Source organism: Sus scrofa, chromosome 10 (genome assembly GCF_000003025.6).
Source record: "Sus scrofa isolate TJ Tabasco breed Duroc chromosome 10, Sscrofa11.1, whole genome shotgun sequence".
Taxonomy (NCBI): domain Eukaryota; kingdom Metazoa; phylum Chordata; class Mammalia; order Artiodactyla; family Suidae; genus Sus; species Sus scrofa.
In genome coordinates, this window is record NC_010452.4 from 16,541,303 (window position 1) to 16,561,630 (window position 20,328).

The 20,328-nt window shown below is 37.0% G+C and overlaps 1 protein-coding gene across 8 annotated transcripts in view; it reads right to left on the reverse strand.

Annotated features, from left to right (window-relative positions):
- AKT3 (AKT serine/threonine kinase 3) overlaps positions 1-20,328 on the reverse strand; it is a 300,281-nt gene that overhangs the window by 99,838 nt on the left and 180,115 nt on the right. For 7 of the 8 annotated variants that reach the window (XR_002336106.1, XM_021063994.1, XM_005667942.3 and 4 more), the window contains 3 exon segments: positions 19,019-19,150; positions 1,874-1,939; positions 436-504 (listed from right to left, as the gene is read on the reverse strand). Coding sequence is in view for 7 of the 8 variants with exons in the window: in XM_021063994.1 (XP_020919653.1) it covers positions 436-504; positions 1,874-1,939; positions 19,019-19,150 (267 nt within the window). In the remaining variant the exon portion in view is untranslated. 8 annotated transcript variants of the gene reach the window in all.

Sequence of the window (20,328 nt, forward strand, 5' to 3'; positions counted from 1 at the left end):
CTAAACACCATGCAAAAGAAGCGAAAACTCAACCACAATGCGCCTAGGGCCTACTGTTACACTGAGTTTAAAATGAGTAAAAAAATTTTTTTTTAAATTTCACAAAAACTTGACGAAGAACTATATAAAGGAATATAAATTATATATTTCTGGTTTTCAAAATTACGTAACCTCAAAATCTTATCTGTAGTAAAAGTTTTTACATTATTCAAAAAAGAAAGGGTGAATACATTTTCCTATACATAAAAGTAGATATTAAAAATGATATTTGATTAGAAAATTATTCAGCACCCGTTTACTAAAACAGCAGAAAGAGCTACACACATGCTTATGAAGAAGTAGAGAACCATTGTAACTGGTATGGTACATAACTTTTAAAAAATAAAGGCAATGCTACCATGCAAATGCAAGTGCTAGATTCACTTCTTGACTCACCTCTCCCCCATTAACATATTCCATCACAAAACACAAACGGTCTTTTGTCTGGAAGGAATATTTCAAGGACTTGAAATGAAAAAGAAAAAACGTTATATTATAATCCTACATTCTTATAACAGTACAAGAACAGCACACTTAGCATGTAGGTATGACTGATAAACCCAATTGTTATTGTCCCTTAAGAGTCTCTTCCTTTAAGAAGACTTAAGTAAAAGCTGAGAAACGTAACACAAATTTTGCAAAGAACAGCAATGAGGATTATTTTGGAAAATTAAAATTAGGATTTTTAGTAAAAATAAATAGTTAATTGTTTTGAGCACGTCTTAATCTAATTTGAAACTGTACTGGTCCCCAAAGTTCTTATCCGTGAGTAATTTGTAAGGCCTACAAATTACTTTAGGGGAAGTTTTAGGAATACAGTTATAGTTGTTATATTTGGGTTTCTCATGTAGTTTCACTATCACTTTTGCACTCAGGTGGCATAATACGACCCAATACAATAGAGCTGTTTCAGGTAATTTTATAGGCTATAAAGATATTAAAGCATTAAAACCAGCTAGCTCATGACACTAAACAATAAACACACAAAAATGTAACAAAATAAGTCTACGGATCTGGTGATACTTCTGACAGTTCCTACTAAACCATCCGGAATCATTAAAAGTGTCTTCCTTTTGAATGTCTATAATTTTAAATCTTAATGAACTTCACTGGAACCAGGAACATAAAAATCTTTGCCAACTATGCCTCGATTATAAGTAATCGGACCAAAAACACCAGTTTATTTCAAAATAACTAAGTGATATGTCACAGTTTATACTTTATCTAATGAAGAAAACATACCATGACTTATCCTATTTTTAACTTATAATAGTATGTCTAAATTTATTTTAAAATGTACTTGCTTTATTTTTTTTTTAAGTCAGGGAAAGTTAAGGGAAATAAAAAAAAGTCTCAAAACACCCATGAGTCTGTATGAGAGGATTACAAATGCATGGATGTTGTAAATATTAATCCATATGTTCTATTTACTTATCCACAAAGGAAACGGCATACCTAAATGAAAGTTATTTAAAATGTTATTTTTCAGGAAGTTCCCACTGTGGCTCAGTGGCAACAAGACTGACCAGTATCCATGAGGATGCGGGTTTGATCCCTGGCCTTGCTCAGTGGGTTAGGGATCCGGTGTTGCTGTGAGCTGTGGTGTAGGTCACAGACACTGCTCGGATCCTGCATTGCTTTGGCTGTGGCACAGGCCAGCAGCTATAGCTCCGATTCAACCCCTAGACAGGGAACTTTCATATGCTGCAGGTGTGGCCCTGAAAAAAAAAAGGCAAAAAAAAAAAAAAGTTATTTTTCAAAGCTTAGCTGTTATAATAAAATTCCCTTAAATTTAAAATGTTATGATTATTACATCTTTCCTCTAAGCACTTACTGTTAAAAAAGGATGTCTAGTGTTCTTTAATACTCTGCTTTCAGTTAAAGTGTGTGCCACTTCATCCTACAAAAGAAAAAGGCAAACCTTTATGTTGAGCACTAATAATATAAAAATTTCACTATTTCTCTAAGACCAGAAGAGATTAAACACAGACACGGAAAAATATTTTATAACATATGCTCCTTTTATTGCTAAGCTTCTTTTATATAAAAAAGAGGGTCAAATGAGTGATTTAAATCAGATGGCTATAAACTCATACAAACCCAGTCAAACTTAAAGTTTATCAATGGTGATACAATAATCACCAAAAAGTTATCAGGGATACAGAAAATGGCATAGTACGCTTTCTCCTTGCAGAGACTGCCTTGTTGGTTAATAGCTAGACATGGAGTAGTTAATATTTCCATGTCTGTAATACCTTGTGTTCAGGGGCATCTAAAGGATATATTTTAGTAAATATCATAGAATTTGTAAGTCTTCGGCATAAAAGAAAAATCAGTTATTGAAAAGGGGATCACAGTATAAAAATGATATTTAATTCTAAATTTTATAGCAATAGAAACAGTATTAAAAATTGTATCTTTTTGCCTGTGGCTTTCTAGCATGCTTCTCTTTATAAAAAAGGTCCCAACCTATTCTAGGTGACAATTTTAAAATCTAGATATAATTCAAACCAAAAATAGAAGAGCGTATTTCCCCAATTTTGTATATAAATTTCATCTTGACATCAAAAGTGAACTAGGAAAAATTTTAACAAATGGAGAACTGGAAAAATGTCTCATATTTCAAAAATAACACTATCTCGGAGTTCCCGTCGTGGCGCAGTGGTTAACGAATCCGACTAGGAACCATGAGGTTGCGGGTTCGGTCCCTGCCCTTGCTCAGTGGGTTAATGATCCGGCGTTGCCGTGAGCTGTGGTGCAGGTTGCAGACACGGCTCGGATCCCGAGTTGCTGTGGCTCTGGCATAGGCTGGCAGCTACAGCTCCGATTAGACCCCTAGCCTGGGAAACTCCATATGCTGCGGGAGCGGCCCAAGAAATAGCAAAAAAGACAAAAAAACAAAACAAACAAACAAAAAAAAAACACTATCTTAAAGAAGAAAGGAAAGGAAGGTAACTCCTGAAGCTAACACGTCTCTGGTCTCTCTGCCTCTGCCAAGATCCTAAACAAAACCCTTCTTGGACCAATTTCTTACCACTGTCAGCAAATCACAATCAGAGTATATGTAAGACATGCAAACATTAGGACATTGCATTATATTTATTATTTTTGCAAAAGTATGTGACCTTAGTTAGAAGATAAATGAACAATAGACTGATCAAAGATGCTAAAATCCAAAAGCCATTCCAAGAGACCAATTCTTTCTGAACAGAATGTAAAATGTAATGACACAAGTATTTAAAACCAGTGAAACAAAGCATGGGTAAGAAAGCAATCCAGTCTTATACTATAAAACTCTCAGAGAAAAATACAGGCAGAACACTCTTTGACATAAATCGCAGCAATATTTTTGGGGGGTCCACCTCCTAGAGCAATGAAAATAAAAGCAGAAGTAAACAAATGGGACATAATTAAAAGTTTTTTGCAACACAAAGGAAACCATAAAACAAAACAAAAATCATGAAGACAATCCACAGAATGGGAGAAAATCTCTGCAAACAAGTGACCCACAAGGGATTAATCTTGAAAATATACAAAAATCTCATACAGCTTTATATCAAAACAAGCAAACAAACAAATAAAAAAAAAATAGTCTGAAGATCTAAACAGACATTTCTCCAAAGAAGACAGATGGCCAAAAGGCACATGAAAAGATGCTCAATATCACTATTAGAGAAATGCAAATCAAAACTAAAATAAGGCATCACTTCACCAATCAGAATGGCCACATCAAAAAGTCTACAAACAGTAAATGCTGGAGAGGGTGTGGGGAAAAGGAAACCCTTCTACACTGTTGGTGGGAATGTAACTTGGTACAACCGCTATGGAGAACAGTATAGAGGGTGCTTAAAAAAGGTAAATAGAGAACTACCACATGACCCAGCAATCCCACTCCTGGACATATAACTACAGAAAACCATAATTCTACAAGATACATGCACCCTAATGTTCACTGCAGCACTATTTACAATAGCCAAGATATACAAACAACCTACATGTCTATTTACAGATGAACAGAGGAAGATATATACACAACAAAGTATTATTCAGCCATAAAAAGAATAAAACAATGCCATCTGCAGCAACATGGATGGACCTAGAGATTATCATATTAAGTAAAGTCTGAGAAAGACAAATATATCATTTATAAGTGGAATCTTAAAAAAATGATACAAATAAACTATCAGAAAACAGAAACAGACTCACAGACACAGAAAACAAATCCATGGTTATCAAAGAGGAAAGGGGGGAGGGATAAATTAGGATGTGGGGACTAAAAGACATACATTACTATGTATAAAACAGATAAACAAGGTCCCACTGTATAGCACAAGGAACTATATTCAGTTATCTTGTGAAATTGTAAGTGTAGTGTAAGTCAGAGAAAGGCAAATATCATATGATATCACGAATATGTGAAATCTAATAAAAATCATACAAAAGAACTTATTCACAAAATAGAAACAGACTCAAAGATGTCAAAACCAAATTGATGTTTACCAAAGGGGAAATGGTGGGGGAGGGACAAATCGGGTGGCTGGGACTGGCATAAACACACTACTACACACAAAATCACCTAAGGAACAAGGACCCACTGCACAGCACAGAGAAATCCACTCAGTACTCTGTGATGGCCTATACGGGAAATGAAGCTGAAAAAGAACGGACAGATGTAGAAGCTCACTCACTTCGCTGTACACCTGCAGCTAATATAACACTGCAAGTCAACTATATTCCAATACAATTTTTTAAAAAAGGAAAGAAAGCACTCCAGTCTTTTTAATAAGCACCAGGCTGTCATATCATAACTCTGAGTTAGAATATAGTACAAAATAAGGAAGAAGTAGAAATGATACCATAACTTCAGTACTCACAGTTCTAGTACAATGATTAGCATACATTAGATACTTAACACGTGTTTGTTAAGCTTAACTTTATCGTAAGAATGAATTTCAAGATGTCAGGTGTGTGGGACTTCAGGTATTCAATCATTCATTCCTCCAATAGACATGAAACAAACATATCCCGGATACTGTTCCACCCACTCAGCAACGCAGACAGTCCCGCCCTCTATCAGCTGGTGGTCCGTTAATGGAAAAAACAAAGCAGAGAAGGGGATGCTGCAGTTTATGAGCATCATACAATGAATACAAGATACAGGATTAAGGATTCCACAAGCGGCTATTTAATGAAATACAGAACTGAATTCATTGATTAAGGAACAAAATCCGTGATGTGCATTTACTAACTATTAAGGACAGGGCAAGTATAAAGTGAATAAAAGACATGATTCTTTTGCTCATGGAGTTCACCTGCTAGTGGAGAATATATAAGAAACCAATCGGCAAACATCCAATTTAAGAAATCACTACAAATTCTTAAGAGAAAATTGGGGTATCTTCCGGAGTAAATGGGATGACAAAAGAAAACCAGAGCTAGAGAAAGAGCACAGGTTGGGGAATGTGAGGATGGTATGGGCGGCGAAGGATGAGGGGCCTGACTTCTGCTTCTAAGTCGGCTCGGGACGCTGAGCGCAGGCGGGCTCTACCGGGAGACAACCACACTACCTCGAGAGAGCTGAGGACGGTTTGGGCTACCATACCGGCAGCAGGAACAAGAAGAAAATGAAGGTGTTTTTGAAATATAAAATTAATAGTAATTAACAGTTACGTGCTTCCAACAAAAGAGTAAATCGCAAGAAATATTTCTTTACATCCCATCAGAAAGACATTCACAAAAGATGTAACACTGACTTGTTATGCTTCAGGATATTAAGTGATTTGAGGGAGTAAACTACGAAAAGACTAAGGAAAGTCAAGTATGAAACCCATCTGGAACCAGAAAAAATATTCTAGTGCTTCAGAAAATATTTCTGGTGGATATTTCATTCTATTGTGTTAAAACAAACTTACTATATGTGATAGTTATTTTTCTAAGTTACGTAAAGTTTCATGAGGGCTTAATTCTGTCATCTGCCTAACCACGTTACAGATGTATGTTGACAAAAGCTAAAACAGTATTTCTTTGTTATAAGAATGGAACCAGAATTACATCCTTCATGTAATAAAATGTATTTTCTACCATATTTTACATCTGATAAATTAGAATATTCCCCCTTCATGCAAATGTAATGGTAAAGTATTTCACATACTAATTAGTTTCTGCTATGAAGATAAGGTACACGAGCTAAAAAGTAAACACAGATGTCAATAATTTTTAATTACAGTTAAAAGCAACATGTCAAAACAAAAAGTTAAAAATAACAGTGATAAAACTTAGTGGCTAAAACAATATGATGCTTTTTAAAAAATCCTTTGTTATTCAGGATTACAAATGAAGAGTGCTTAAAAATCCTTCGGTATATAATGTGAGTATAACGTTTTCATGAAAATAGCTTTTGAAATACAGTCTCATATATATTCACCCATGGTAAAATACTCAATAATGAATTTTAAAATCAAATTTCTTTCATAGAAAAATGCTTGGGGAGCATAGAATTTCCCCAGTCCTCTCTAATTTCTCTCTTCCCCTTTACTACATGTGATCTAAAATTCTCCTTTCATTTGCCCCACTTATTGTCCTGTTCGTAGGGTTTTTTTCGGCAAGAGGACAAGGAGTAAATGGCGGCAGAGAAACCGCCGAAGAGAATATCTCTATCGCCAAAAACGCGAAGAGTGTCATCTCCTTTAGTCCCTGCAGCAACTCAGCAGGTAGATTTGATTACTCTCATTTTTACCTGGGGAAGCACAAGTTAAACTGCTCAAGTTGCAGGGGACACAATCAATACTGGTCCCACATCTAAGTCCAACATCAGTGGTCATTTCCACTTCACGATACGGCCTTTTATCTTCAAAACAGTTTAGTAGCAACTTAACTAAGTACTTTACCTCTGTTCGTATTACTTTCTCCATCTTGACCACAAGACTAGAATGACTAACTCTATCGGGAACTGGCTACATCAAGATATATCACATCTCAGGCATCTTTTTAATTCATCGAGAACAATACACCCTAGAGGAGCAGACGGAGCGAGCAGGCGGGGAAGTCGGGAGAAGAGAGAACAGCCCCTACCTTGGCACACCTGTCCTTACTTACACCCCAGGGCCGACCAGTGAGCTTCACGTACTTGTTCGGTTTTGATGAGCCACTTGTTAGCAATCTTTACTTTTTTTCCCTACAGGAAAGATGTCATACATATCAACCTCAGTTTGGGGGTTCTAACGTCTTCCTCTCTGGAAAACTTGAGCACCAGCCTAGACACAGACTTTGAATACTTCTTCACTCTCCAGCTGGCACACCGTCTTCCCTCTACTGCTTCATTTTTATTTCTATTCTTTTGGAAGATCTTTTTCATCTTGATGGAGAAAAGGAAAGCATGGTTGTTCCCTGTGGTCTATCAATACCGCATCACCTTTCTCGAATGTTGCTTTTGATACTTTGCTCTTCATGCTCTTGTTCCACACAGTCCTTGGAGGGAGGGTTACATGAACTCCTCTGACGCAGTCACAGTAAAATCTTTAGCACCTGGTCCCTAAATTGCAGCATCTATACTGCCCTTCACTACCTTCCCTTCTTCCCTTCTGCCTCTTTCAATGCCCAGTATTGGAGTCAGTCAGTCTCTACTCTCTCACCTCTATATTCCACGTCTGAAGGGGAGAAAGCCACAAACATCCTGACAGCACTATCACAGTGCCCTCTCCAATCGCAGCTGAATCTCCGAGGATTCTTCAACATATCCCTACGGATGTCACTCTTCCTTTACTCAGGACGGTGGTTTCAAAACTTTCCCTGGCCTCCCACCAGGCCTGTTACGTAGGCGGAAATGCACACAACCCCACGACGTTACTCCACCTGCTAAGCTACTGAGCTGAGACTGGAGCCCAGGTTGATGGGATTTCATGATGTCCGGGAGCTTTTCATTACGTTGTCTCTCTGCCTCAGCCTCACTCCCTCAGTTTCAAAATGTGATCTTACTTCCTACTAAGAAGATAAGTCATTAATGATATTTGATGAGTCTGATAACTATCCTCCTGAAAATATACTCTTCTCCTTATTTCCAGGACATCAGAATCTCTTAATTTTCTTCCTTTATAGTGGTTACCTTTTCTTAGTCTTTTTTTCTGGTTTCTTCTTTCTTTTCTTAATCACCATACCTGTGGCAAATGGAAGTTCCTGGGCCAAGAATCAAATCTGTGCCTCCACAGCGACTGGAGCTGCTGCAATCAGATTCCTAACCCACTGAACTACAGTGGGAACTCCTGGTTTCTTATTTCTAAGCCCCATTCCAGAAGTGTCCCCAGGAAGCAGTCCTCACATCTTCTCTCGTCACAGGTACACTCACTCCCTTGGTGATTTCACTCAGACTAAGACTCTAAATACAGTCTACATGGCGATGGGTTTCTATGTCAACATTTCACCTGCCGTTCCAGGGTCACACTGCGGCTATTCTGTACCCTACCCTCGGGGTTCCAAGTTGGAGCTCTGAACCACCACGGCTGGGGTGTTAGTGAGGCTGCTCGGTACCTTGCCTCTGGGTCCTAAGGCAGAACTCTGACCTGCCATCACCAGATTGTGCTACTGGAACTCTGTGACCACCCCAGAGTTCTGAGTTGCAGCTATGACCCAACATCACTGGGGCTAATCTGTTACTCTTCTGCAACTGCCCCCTGCCCAGGCCCCCTGGGTCCTGAATCATGGCTATGAGTTGGCGTCACTGAAGCTAAGCTGATGCCGTTAATACAACTGTCCCCTGGGTGCAAAATCAGATGGTGCACACTACTCTACTCTGCCTCTAGGTCCAAGCCACTGTCACACCCTTGTCACCCCAGGTATCCTGCTGCTGGGTTAGCCTTTACCCAGGAGTCTGAGTCACTGGTGACCCAGAAACCCAGACCCCAGTTCCATGGGAGAGCTCCATACACCTGCACCTCAGAAACCACTGCCACTACAAGTGTATCTATGGAAGGACTCAGGTGTTGAGGTAGCTCTCTGTGCACCAGACCTCGGACACAAACTCCATGGATGTACTGAGTGCCAGCACACTAGACCTGCCATTAAGAAGGATTCCCTTGACAAGAACTACCTCTAACAGGCAAAAAAGAACAGGAGGGTCACAGCAGCTTTTGCCTTTGAGGACCCAATAGCCTTAGCCGCCACTGCCACCCACAGACCCCTACAGGCTTGGTCACAGAAGATCTCCACAATCTACATTATGTTGACCTCCGCTGAGAGAGCTACATGGAGAGGAGGTCACTGTGTCCTCCCTGGAACCAGAGACACCACACCTTGCCCAGGTGGCACACTCACAGTCATCTATAGGTAATAGCCTTTCCCCAGTGAAGCCAGTCTGAAACAGCTGAAAAGGGGGAACTGATCCCTCAAATGCACAGATATCAATATGTAGACATTAGAAACATGAAGAAAACAGGACACCATCAAAGGTACACATAATTTTCCAATAACCGACACTAAAGAAATGGATTTGAGGAGTTCCTGTCGTGGCTCAGTGGTTAATGAATCTAACTAGGAACCATGAGGTTGCGGGTTCAATCCCTGGCCTCACTCAGTGGGTTAAGGATCCGGTGTTGCCGTGAGCTGTGGTGTAGGTTGCAGATGCAGCACGGATCCCACATTGCTGTGGCTCTGGCGGCGGCTGCGGCTCTGATTTGACCCCTAGCCTGGACAAAAAGAAACAAACAAACAAAAATTTGAAGAAAGCCCAGCAAGATTCAAGAGAATCCAAAGAGATAGTTAAATAAACTCAGAAGAAGAATACATTAACAAAACAAATTCTGGAGCTGAAGAATATAAAGAATGAAATGAAAAGTGCAACAGAGAGAGTCAACAGTAAGCTCAGAAGAAATAATATACAAACTTGACATTTTCCAGTTGAAGAAAAAGTATGAAAAAACAGGAAGAAAGCTTATGTGATTTATGGGATATCACCAAATGAAACAATATTCAAATTATTGGAGTCCCAGAAAAGGAAGAGAAAATTTATTTAAAGAAACCATGGCTTAAAACTTTCCAAAGCTGCAAAGATATGAACACCTAGATATATGAAGCTCAAGGATGCCCAAACAGATTCAACCAAGAGACCTTTACCAGGACACATTACAATCTAGTTCTCAAAAAAAAAATCTAAGACAAAGAGAAGATTTTGAAAGCAGTAAGAGAAAATTATCCATCACGTACAAAGGAACACTAATAAAGCTATCAGATTTCTCAACAGAAAACTTGGCAGCCAAGAGAAAGTTTTATATATTATAAAACTGCTTAAAAAGAAATAACTATCAACTTAGAATACAATACACGCAATGCTGTCCTTCAAAAAGGAAGGAAAGATAAAGACTTTCCCAGAAAAACAAAAGTTGAGGAAATTTATCACTAGACTCACCTTACATTAAATGCTAATGGGAGTTCTTTAGGCTGAGATGATAAAATACAGTAATCAGTAACATAAAAATATATGAACACATAAAATTCACTGTAAAGATAGTTATACGAATTCAAAACACTAACACTGCAGTGGTAGAGTGTAAGTCACTTTGATTTCTAGCATACATGTTAAAAGACAAAGTGTCAAAAGTAACTATAGCTATAGTATTTTGTTAATGGATATAGAATAAAAAAATACAAACTGGAAGGCTAGTAATATAAAATGCTGGGGGGAAAATAAATGTGTAGAATATTTTAATTCAATTGAAGTTACATTGCTTTTAAATTAAAGACTACTATAACTATAAAATGTATTACAAACATGACAGTAATCACAGAGCAAGAAACTCTAATAGATACACAGTTAAAGAGAAAAGAATCAAAGTATGCCAACATAAAAAATCAACAATTCAAAAAAAAATTAAAGTAAAAAAAATCAACAATTCACAAAGGAAGCAAGAGCAAGAAAAGAACAAGGAAACTATAAAGTAATTAGAAAGCAATTAAAGAAATAGTGATAGTCTTTAATCATGAATAATTCCTCTAAATATAAATGGTTTAAGTTTTCCAATAAAAAAATGGAATGGCTGAGTGGATTAAAAAAACCCAACTACAAGCTGCCTAAAAGAGACTTGCTTAAGCTTTAAGGAAACTCATATTATGAAAATGAAGGGATGAGGAGTTCCCATAGTTGGGGTCTGAGTCTTAACCATCAAGGTTTCAAGAAGTAGCAGTGGGAGTTCCATTGTGGCTCAGTGGAAATAAATCTGACTAGGAACCATGAGGTTGCCGGTTCGATCCCTGGCCTCAGTCAGTGGGTTAAGGATCTGGAGTTGCTGTGAGCTGTGGTGTAGATCACAGATGTGGCTCAGAACTGCCGTTGCTGTGGTCTGGTTCCAATTAGACCCCTGGCCTGAGAACCTCCATATGCTACAGAAGCAGCCCTAAAAAAAAAAAAAAAAAAAAAAAAAAAAAGAACGAAAATAAAGGGATGAAAAATTATATTCCATGCAAATGGAAACCAAAAAAGAGGAAAGGTAGCTACACCTATACCAGATAAATAGACTTAAAGTCAAAAGCTCTAACAAGAGAAAATAAGATCAGAATATAATGACAAAGAAGACAATTCATTAAGAGGATATAACAATTGTAAATATATACACAACCAGTAACATAGCAACAAAATATATTAAACAATTATCACCAAATATGATGGCTGAAATGTACAGCAAAGGAGTAACAGTAAAGGACTTGAGTACCCCTACTTTCCACGATGGAGAGATCATCCAGGCAGAAAATGTGCACTTCAGATCAAAAGGACCTAAAAGACGTATATAAAACATTCCATCCAACAGCTTCACAATACATAGTCTTCTCAAGCATATAAGAAACATTCTCCAGGAAAGATTACATGTTAGGTCACAAAATAATTCTTTTTTTTTGTTGTTGTTGTTGTTGTTGTTGTTGTTGTTGCTATTTCTTGGGCCGCTCCCGCGGCATATGGAGTTTCCCAGGCTAGGGGTTGAATCGGAGCTGTAGCCACCGGCCTACGCCAGAGCCACAGCAACGCGGGATCCGAGCCGTGTCTGCAACCTACACCACAGCTCACGGCAACGCCGGATCGTTAACCCACTGAGCAAGGGCAGGGACCGAACCCGCAACCTCATGGTTCCTAATCGGATTCGTTAACCACTGCGCCACGACGGGAACTCCACAAAATAATTCTTAACAAATTTAAGGAGATTAAAATCATACCAAGAATCTTTTCCAACCATTATGGTATAAAACTAAAAATAACAGGAAAGTATGAAAACAAATTTTTTTTTTTTTGTCTTTTTGCCATTTCTTGGGCTACTCCCACAGCATGTGGAGGTTCCCAGGCTAGGGGTCGAATCGGAGCTGTAGCCGACGGCCTACGCCAGAGCCACAGCAACGTGGGATCTGAGCCACGTCTGCAACCTACACCACAGCTCACGGCAACGCCAGATCCTTAACCCACTGAGCAAGGCCAGGGATTGAACCCACAACCTCATGGTTCCTAGTCAGATTCGTTAACCACTGAGCCACAATGGGAACTCCTAAAAACACAATTATATAGAAAATAAGCAAAACATTTTTGAACAACCAGTGAGTCAAAGAAAAAATCCAAAGGGAAATAAAAAAAAAAAATCTTGAGACAAAGAAAATAAAAACATAATATACCAAAATATACAGGATGCTGAAAAAGCAATTCTAATAGGAAAATCTGTAGTGAAAAATGCCTACAGTAAGAAAAAAGAAAGATCTAAAAAAGAACCTGGTTTTGCACTGTAAGGATCTAGGAAAAGAACACACAAATCCCACAATTGGCAGAAGGAAGGAAATAATGTAGATTAGGATAGCAATGAATAGAAACTTGAAAGACAATTTAAAAAAAATCAACAAAACTAAGAGTTCGCGTATTGAAAAGATAAAATTTACAACTCTTTAGTAAAACTAATTAAAAAAAAGGAAAGATGACGCATATGAAATCATAAACGAGAGGAGACATTAAAACTTGATATTGCAGAAATACAAAGGATCATGAGAGACTATGAACAAATGCTAACAAATTAGATAACTCAGAAGAAATGGATAAGTTCCTAGAAACATACAACTTACCCACACTGAATTATGAATAGAAAATCTGATCAGATAAATAATTAGCATGACATTTACACCAGTAATCACAGATTTCCCAACAAATAAAAGCCCAGGAGCAAATGGCTTCACCCATAAATTCTATCAATATTTAAAGAAGAATCAGTACTAATCCTTATAAAACTCTTCCAGAACATAGAGAACACTTCTAAACTTATTTTATGAGGCTGGTATTACTATGATTCCAAAGCCAGAGGATAACACTACAGAAAAGAAAATTATATGCCAATATTGTTGATGAATATAGAGGCAAAACTTCTAAAGACATTAGCAAACTAAATTCATCAAGAGAGAAAAAAGATCATATACCACAATCAAATAGGATTTATTTCAGGGATGCAAGGATGGTCCACCATCCACAAATCATTCAATGTCATATACCACATAAACAAAATGAAGGATAAAAATCAAATGATCATTTCAATAGATAAAGAAAAAACATTTGAAAAAATTCAACATCCATTTATGATAAAAAGTCAGAAAAGTGGCTAGAGGGTAAACTATCTGAACATAATAAAGGCCATCCATGACAAAACTACAGCTGACTTCATACTCAATGTTAAAAAGTTGAAAGCTTTTCCTCTAAGAATAAAAACAAGATAAGAAGGCCCAACCTCACCACTTTTATTCAGCACTGTTTTGGAAGACCTAGACATAGCAATTAGATAAGAAAAAATAAATAAAAAGAATCTAAATCAGAAAGGGGAAAAAGTAAAACTGTCTCTATTTGTAGATGACATAATCTTATATATATAAAGACTACACTAAAAACCTGTTAGCACTAATAAACAAATGCAACGAAGTTGTAGGATACAATATCAATATGCAAAAATTAACTACATTTCTATATGCTAATAAACTATCAAAGAGAAAAGTTTTTAAAAATACTATTTATAACTGCACTGGACATAATACTAAGGAATAAATTTAAATGAGGAGGTAAAAGGCCTGTACACTGAAAATTATGATTTGACAAAAGAAACCAAAGAAGACACAAATAAATACAAATATATTCGATGCTCATGGATTGAAAGAATTAGTACTGTTAAAATGTTCACACTACCAAAGTGACCTACATATTCAATATAATACCTATCAAAATTCCAATGGTATTTTTCACAGAAATAGAACAAACACTAAAACATGTATGTAACAAAGACCCTGATTAGCCAAAGCAATCCTGAGAAAGAACAAAGCTGGAGGCATCATGCTCCCTGATTTCAAACTATATTACAATGCTATAGTAATCAAAATGATACAGTATTGGCATAAAAACAGACATAAACATCACCATGTATGTATGGTTAAATAGTTTATGACTAAGGCCACAAAAACATATGAGGAAAGGAATGTCTTCAATAAATGGTGCTGGGAAAACTAAACAGGCACATGCAAAAGAAAGAAACCAGACTACTATCTTATATTACATACAAAAATCAACCCCAAATGGATTAAAGAATAAAACCATGAAATTACTAGAAATACATATAGGTGGTAAACTTCATGCCAGTCTAGGTGACCAAATTTTTTTATTTGACAAAAAAAGTATAGGCAACAAAAACCAAAATCAATACACTGCTTCTTCATGGCAAAGGAAACCATCAACAAAATGAAAATAAAACCTACTGAATGGGAGAAAATATCTGCAAACATACATCTGATTGAGGGATTAATATCTAAAATATATAAAGAACACATATAATTTAGTAACAAAAACCCAAATAATCCCATTGAAAATTGGGCAGGGGATCTGAATAAACAATTTACCACAGAAGACACATAGATGGTCAACAGGTACCTGAAACTGTGCTCAACATCACTAACCACCAGGGAAATGAAAACCTAAACAACAATCAGATATCACCTTATCCTGTTAGAATGGCAAGAAATAACAAGTGTTGGCAAGGATATGGGGAAAAAAAATCCTCGTACATGGTAGGCGGGAATGTGAACTAATATAGCCACTATATAAAACAGTATGGAACTTCCTCAAAAAATTAAAATTAAAACTGCAATATAACCCAGCAATTTCACTTCTGCGTATTTGTCCAAAGGAAACAAAATTACTATATTGAAAAGGTATCTGCACTCTCATGTTCAGTGCAGCATTATTTGCAATAGTCTAGACATGGAAACAATCTATGAATCCATGTATCCATCAAATGATGAATGGAAAAATAAAATGTAATACAGATTTTAGCCATAAAAAGAAGGAAATCTTGTGACTTGTAATGACATGGATGGGCCCTGAGGGCATTTTGCTGAGTGAAATATACCTGAGAATGACAAATACTGTATGATTTAACTCATATATGGAAGGGAGGGGGGCAGGAGGAGGAGGAAAGACCTGAATTCATAGAGAACTGCTTAGAAACAGCAGGTGGGCAAACTGGTACAAAACGATGGTCAAAAGGTACAAAATTCTATATGAAACTAGAGATCAACCACAGAAAGAAAAATGAGAAAAGGTTAAACACAGGGAAACTAAATAGAATGCTACTAAAAAACCCATCAGAAAATAACTCAAGACAAAAATGAAAACATAGCCTTACAAAATCTCTGGAATGCAGCAAGAGAAAGTGTCTAGTGATAAAAGCCTTCCTCAAGAAACAAAAATCTCAAACAACCTAACCTACCACTTAAAAGAATTAGAAAAAAACAAACAGAAACGAAAGTCAGCAGAAGGAAAGAAATAAAGATCAGAGAGGAAATAAAATAGAGATGAAAAAAACAGAAAAGATCAATAAAACTGAGAGCTGATTTTTTGAAAAGATAAACAAACTCAAGAAACCTCTAGCCAGGCTCACCAAAAAGAAAAGAGAGAGGACCCAAATCAACAAAATAAGAAATGAAAGAGGAGAAACAACAACAAGTATCATGGAAGAACAAAAAATCATAAGAGAATACTATGAGCAACAGTGTAACAAAAAGTGGACAACCTAGAAGAAATGGACAAGTCACTAGGAATGTTCAGTTTGCCAAAACTAAGTCCAGAAGAAACTTATACTGATCCTTCTTAAAGTATTTAAAAAAAAAAAAATTGAAGAGGGAACACTCAGATTTATTCTATGAGGCCACCACCATCATCCTAATACCAAAACCAAAGACACTACCAAAAAAAAAAAAAAAATATTATAGGCCAATATTTTTGACGAATACAGATGCAAAAATCCTCAACAAAATATCAGCAAACTAACCCCAACAATACATAAAAAGGATCATACACCATGATCAAGTTGGATTCATTCCAGAGTCAGAAGATGGTGTAACATATGTAAATGAATAAATGTGATACATCACATTAATGAATGGAAAGACAAAAACCACATGATCATCTTATACACACAGAGAAAGTTTTTGACAAATTCAACATCTATTCAGTATAAAATCTCTCCTCAAAGTAGGTACAGAGAGAACATACCTCAACATATTAAAGGCTGTTTATTGAAATTCCAGCTGTGGTTCAGCAGTAAAGAATCTGACTCGTAAAGATAAGGACACAGGTTCAATTCCTGGACTCACTCAGTGGGTTAAAGATCCAGCATTGCTGTGAGCTGTGGTGTAGGTTGCAGATGCGGCTCAGATTCCACATTGCTGTGGCTGTGGTGTAGGCTGGCAGCTGCAGCTCTGATTCAACCCATACCCTGGGATCTTCCATATGCCACAGATGCAGCCCTAAAATAAATAAATAAATAAAGCCCATTTAAAACAAACCTACAGCCAACATAATAGTCAACAGTGAATAACTTTTAAGCATTCTTGCTAAATTCAGGAACCAGACAAGGATGCTCACTCTCACACTTCCATTCAACAAGTACTGGAAGTCCTAGTCTCAGCAATCAGACAGGACCTTTTACAAAACAAAGGAAACAATAAAATGAAAAGACAACCTACAGATTGGGAAAAAATATTTGCAAATGATGCTACTGACAGGGGGTTAATAACCTAAAACATACAAACAGATCATAGAACTCAATATTGGAGGAAAACAATCAAAAAATGGGCAGAAGACCTGAATAGGTATTTTTCCAAAGAAGATATACAGATGGCCAACAGGCACATGAAAAGATGTTCACCATCACTAATTATTAAGAGAAATACAAATCAAATCCACATTGAGGTATCACTTCACACCTCTCAGAATGGATGTCATCAAAATGTCTACATAATGCTGGGGAGGGTGTGGAGAGAAGAGCTTCCTCCTACACTGTAGGTGGGAATGTATCAGAAGCAACCACTATGGAGAACAGTATGGAGGTTCCTTAAAAAAACTAAAAATAGAGGTACCATATGATTCAGCAATCCCACCCCTGGGCATATATCCAGAAAAAAAGGAAAACTCTATCAAAAAGACACATGCACCTCAATGTTCACACCAGCCCTATTTACAGTAGCCAAGACTTGGAAAGAACTCAAGTGCCCTCCAATAGACAACTGACTTAAGAAGATGTGATGTGTGTGGGCTGGCAGTTGCAGCTCTGATTCAACACACACGATGAAATATTACTCAGCTGAAATAATGCCATTTGCAGCAATCTGGATGGACCTAGAGATTATAACACTTAGTGAAATAAGTCAGACAAAGAAAGGCTATTATTATATATCACTTTTTCCACTTTTATGTGGAATCTAAAAAAATAAAAATAAATCTATATACAAAACAGAAACAGATTCACAGACATAGAAAACAAACTTATGGTTACCAAAGGGGATAATAAGGAGGAGAGAGATGGAGGAGGAGAGTATGGGATTAATAGATTCAAACTACTAAACATACAATAGATAAGCAATAAGGATTTACTAGATACGTCAGAGAATTATATTCAATATCTTGTAATAACCTGTAATGGATTATAATCAGAAGAAAAACTGAATTACTGTACTATACATCTGAAACTAATACAACATTATAAATCAGCTATACTTCAATTAAAATATATTTTTTAAAAGTACAAAATTCTAGTTATAAAATAAATAATTCCTAGGAGTTGCTGTCGTGGCTCAGTGATGACAAATCCAACTAGGATCCATGGGTTCGATCCCTGGCCTTGCTCAGCAGGTTAAGGATCTGGCGTTGCCGTGAGCTGTGGTGTAGGTTGCAGACACGGCTCAGATTCTGAGTTGCTGTGGCTGTAGTATAAGCCGGCAGCCACAGCTTCGATTCAGCCCCTAGCCTGGGAACTTCCACTTGCCGTGGGTGCAGCTCTAAAAAGACAAAAAAGTAAAATAAAATTAAAAAATAAATAAAATATAATAAAATAAAAATATTCCTGGGGATTTAATGTACAGAACGATAAAAAGTTGCTGGGTTAACAAATCTTAAAAGTTCTTATTACAAGAGAGGAAGATTATAACCATGTGTGGTGATGGATTTTAACTAGACATACAGTAGTCATTATTTCAGTTTATTCTAGTATTTTTAAATTTATTAGCGATGCTTTTCCATTCAATGGTTAAATAACTGAAAATTCACAGACATAAATAATCTATGCTAGTCATCTATTCTACTATTTTATTTAATAATAAAAATTCAGAATGTCGGGGAAATATAGTAAAAAGCATCACTAGTGTAATCAGTGATACAGGATCACAAATATACAATGAAAACATTCTCCCAAATACACAAACATAGAAAAAAATATCTCCCCCTCATGGGAATAAAATAGCTCCTGTAAATAATACTCAGATAATATTATAAACTTCTAAAAAATGTAACATTTAAATAAACATTAATATAAAGGTATTGCTGAAGCTGTAGCCTACAATGAACATTCTGGTTACTTAATGGAATTTACACTTTAGTCATGTGCATGAGCCACATATGTACGTTTATACCATAAACAAAAATTTAGTGATCAGTTACCTTGGCAATAATAACTTCTTTTTTCAGAATCTTCATAGCATAGTATTTCCCACTCGCCTTCTCTCGAACCAAAATAACTTTCCCGAAAGTGCCTTTACCTAGTAGTTTCAAATAGTCAAAATCATTCATTGTCTGAAAAATACAAATTAAAAAAAAAAATGAAACGCTTGATGCAATCTATTTGTAAGCATATATGTATATATTTGCATTATCTACTCAAAAGCAACTTTTACCAATTTCTAACCACACTCGAATGGAATCAGGAAGTTCCCACTGTGGTGCAGTGGAAAAGAATCCAACCAAGAACCGTGAGGTTGCGGGTTCAATTACTGGCCTCGCTCAGCGGGTTAAGGATCCGGTGTTGCTGTGAGCTGTGGTGTAGATCGCAGACGTGGCTTGATCTGGCATTGCTGTGACTGTGGTGTGGGTCAGCACCCACAGCTCTGATTAGACCCCTAGGCTGGGAACCTCCATATGCCTCGGGTGTGGCCCTAGAAAGATAAAAAGACCAAAAAGAAAATGGAACCAGACTGGCACTGGCTATCTCATCAGCAATCATGCATACTGGAGACAGTAATTTTGAATCTAGAACTTCTCAACTACTCAAACTATTAGCGAATCATAAAGATAAAGGGAAAATAGTCATTTTCACTCATTTTCAAGGACTCATTTCTTAGGATTCATTAGTGTCACTACAGTCAATGTGACCGTAAGAAGTCCTCTACAAACATTTCCAAATGTGTCGAAGAGAAAAGTACTTTTCGAAGGCAGTATTTGAGCATATACACTATCAGACCAAGGAGGGACCTCAAGAAAGAGAAAGAAATGTAAGAAATATCAGAGCCCAGTGCAAAGAAACAGAGGAATGACAGCAGGCCCTCTTCTGAGACAGCGACTGGCGCAGTTCAGAACAGAAAGTCATGGAGCTCCAGGAATGTCCTTCGTCTGCCTGTTTTCAGTTTCATTTCTCATTCTCATTTCTAAGTAAGGTGATTATGGGGATTTTGCCAAGTAGGATTGCTAACTGCTCTCCAGACTGCCTCCTTTGTATGCTTTTCCTGCTCTGCCTTCTTATGAACATTCTTCCACAAACGTCCAGAATTTAGATAATCCTTGTCCACTAATGCCCTCCCCAATCCAGCTTTCGTTTTTGTGGACTTGTCCCTTTAAAAAATTCCTAGTAGGCTTTTAGATGGAATGGGAGGTAACTGGGTGTGCTCAGGTCAACATCTTAAATTTAACTGTAGTTTCAAGGGATTTAAAAATAACAAGTTAAGAATCTGGGGTCTTATCCTACAAGCAATCAGAAG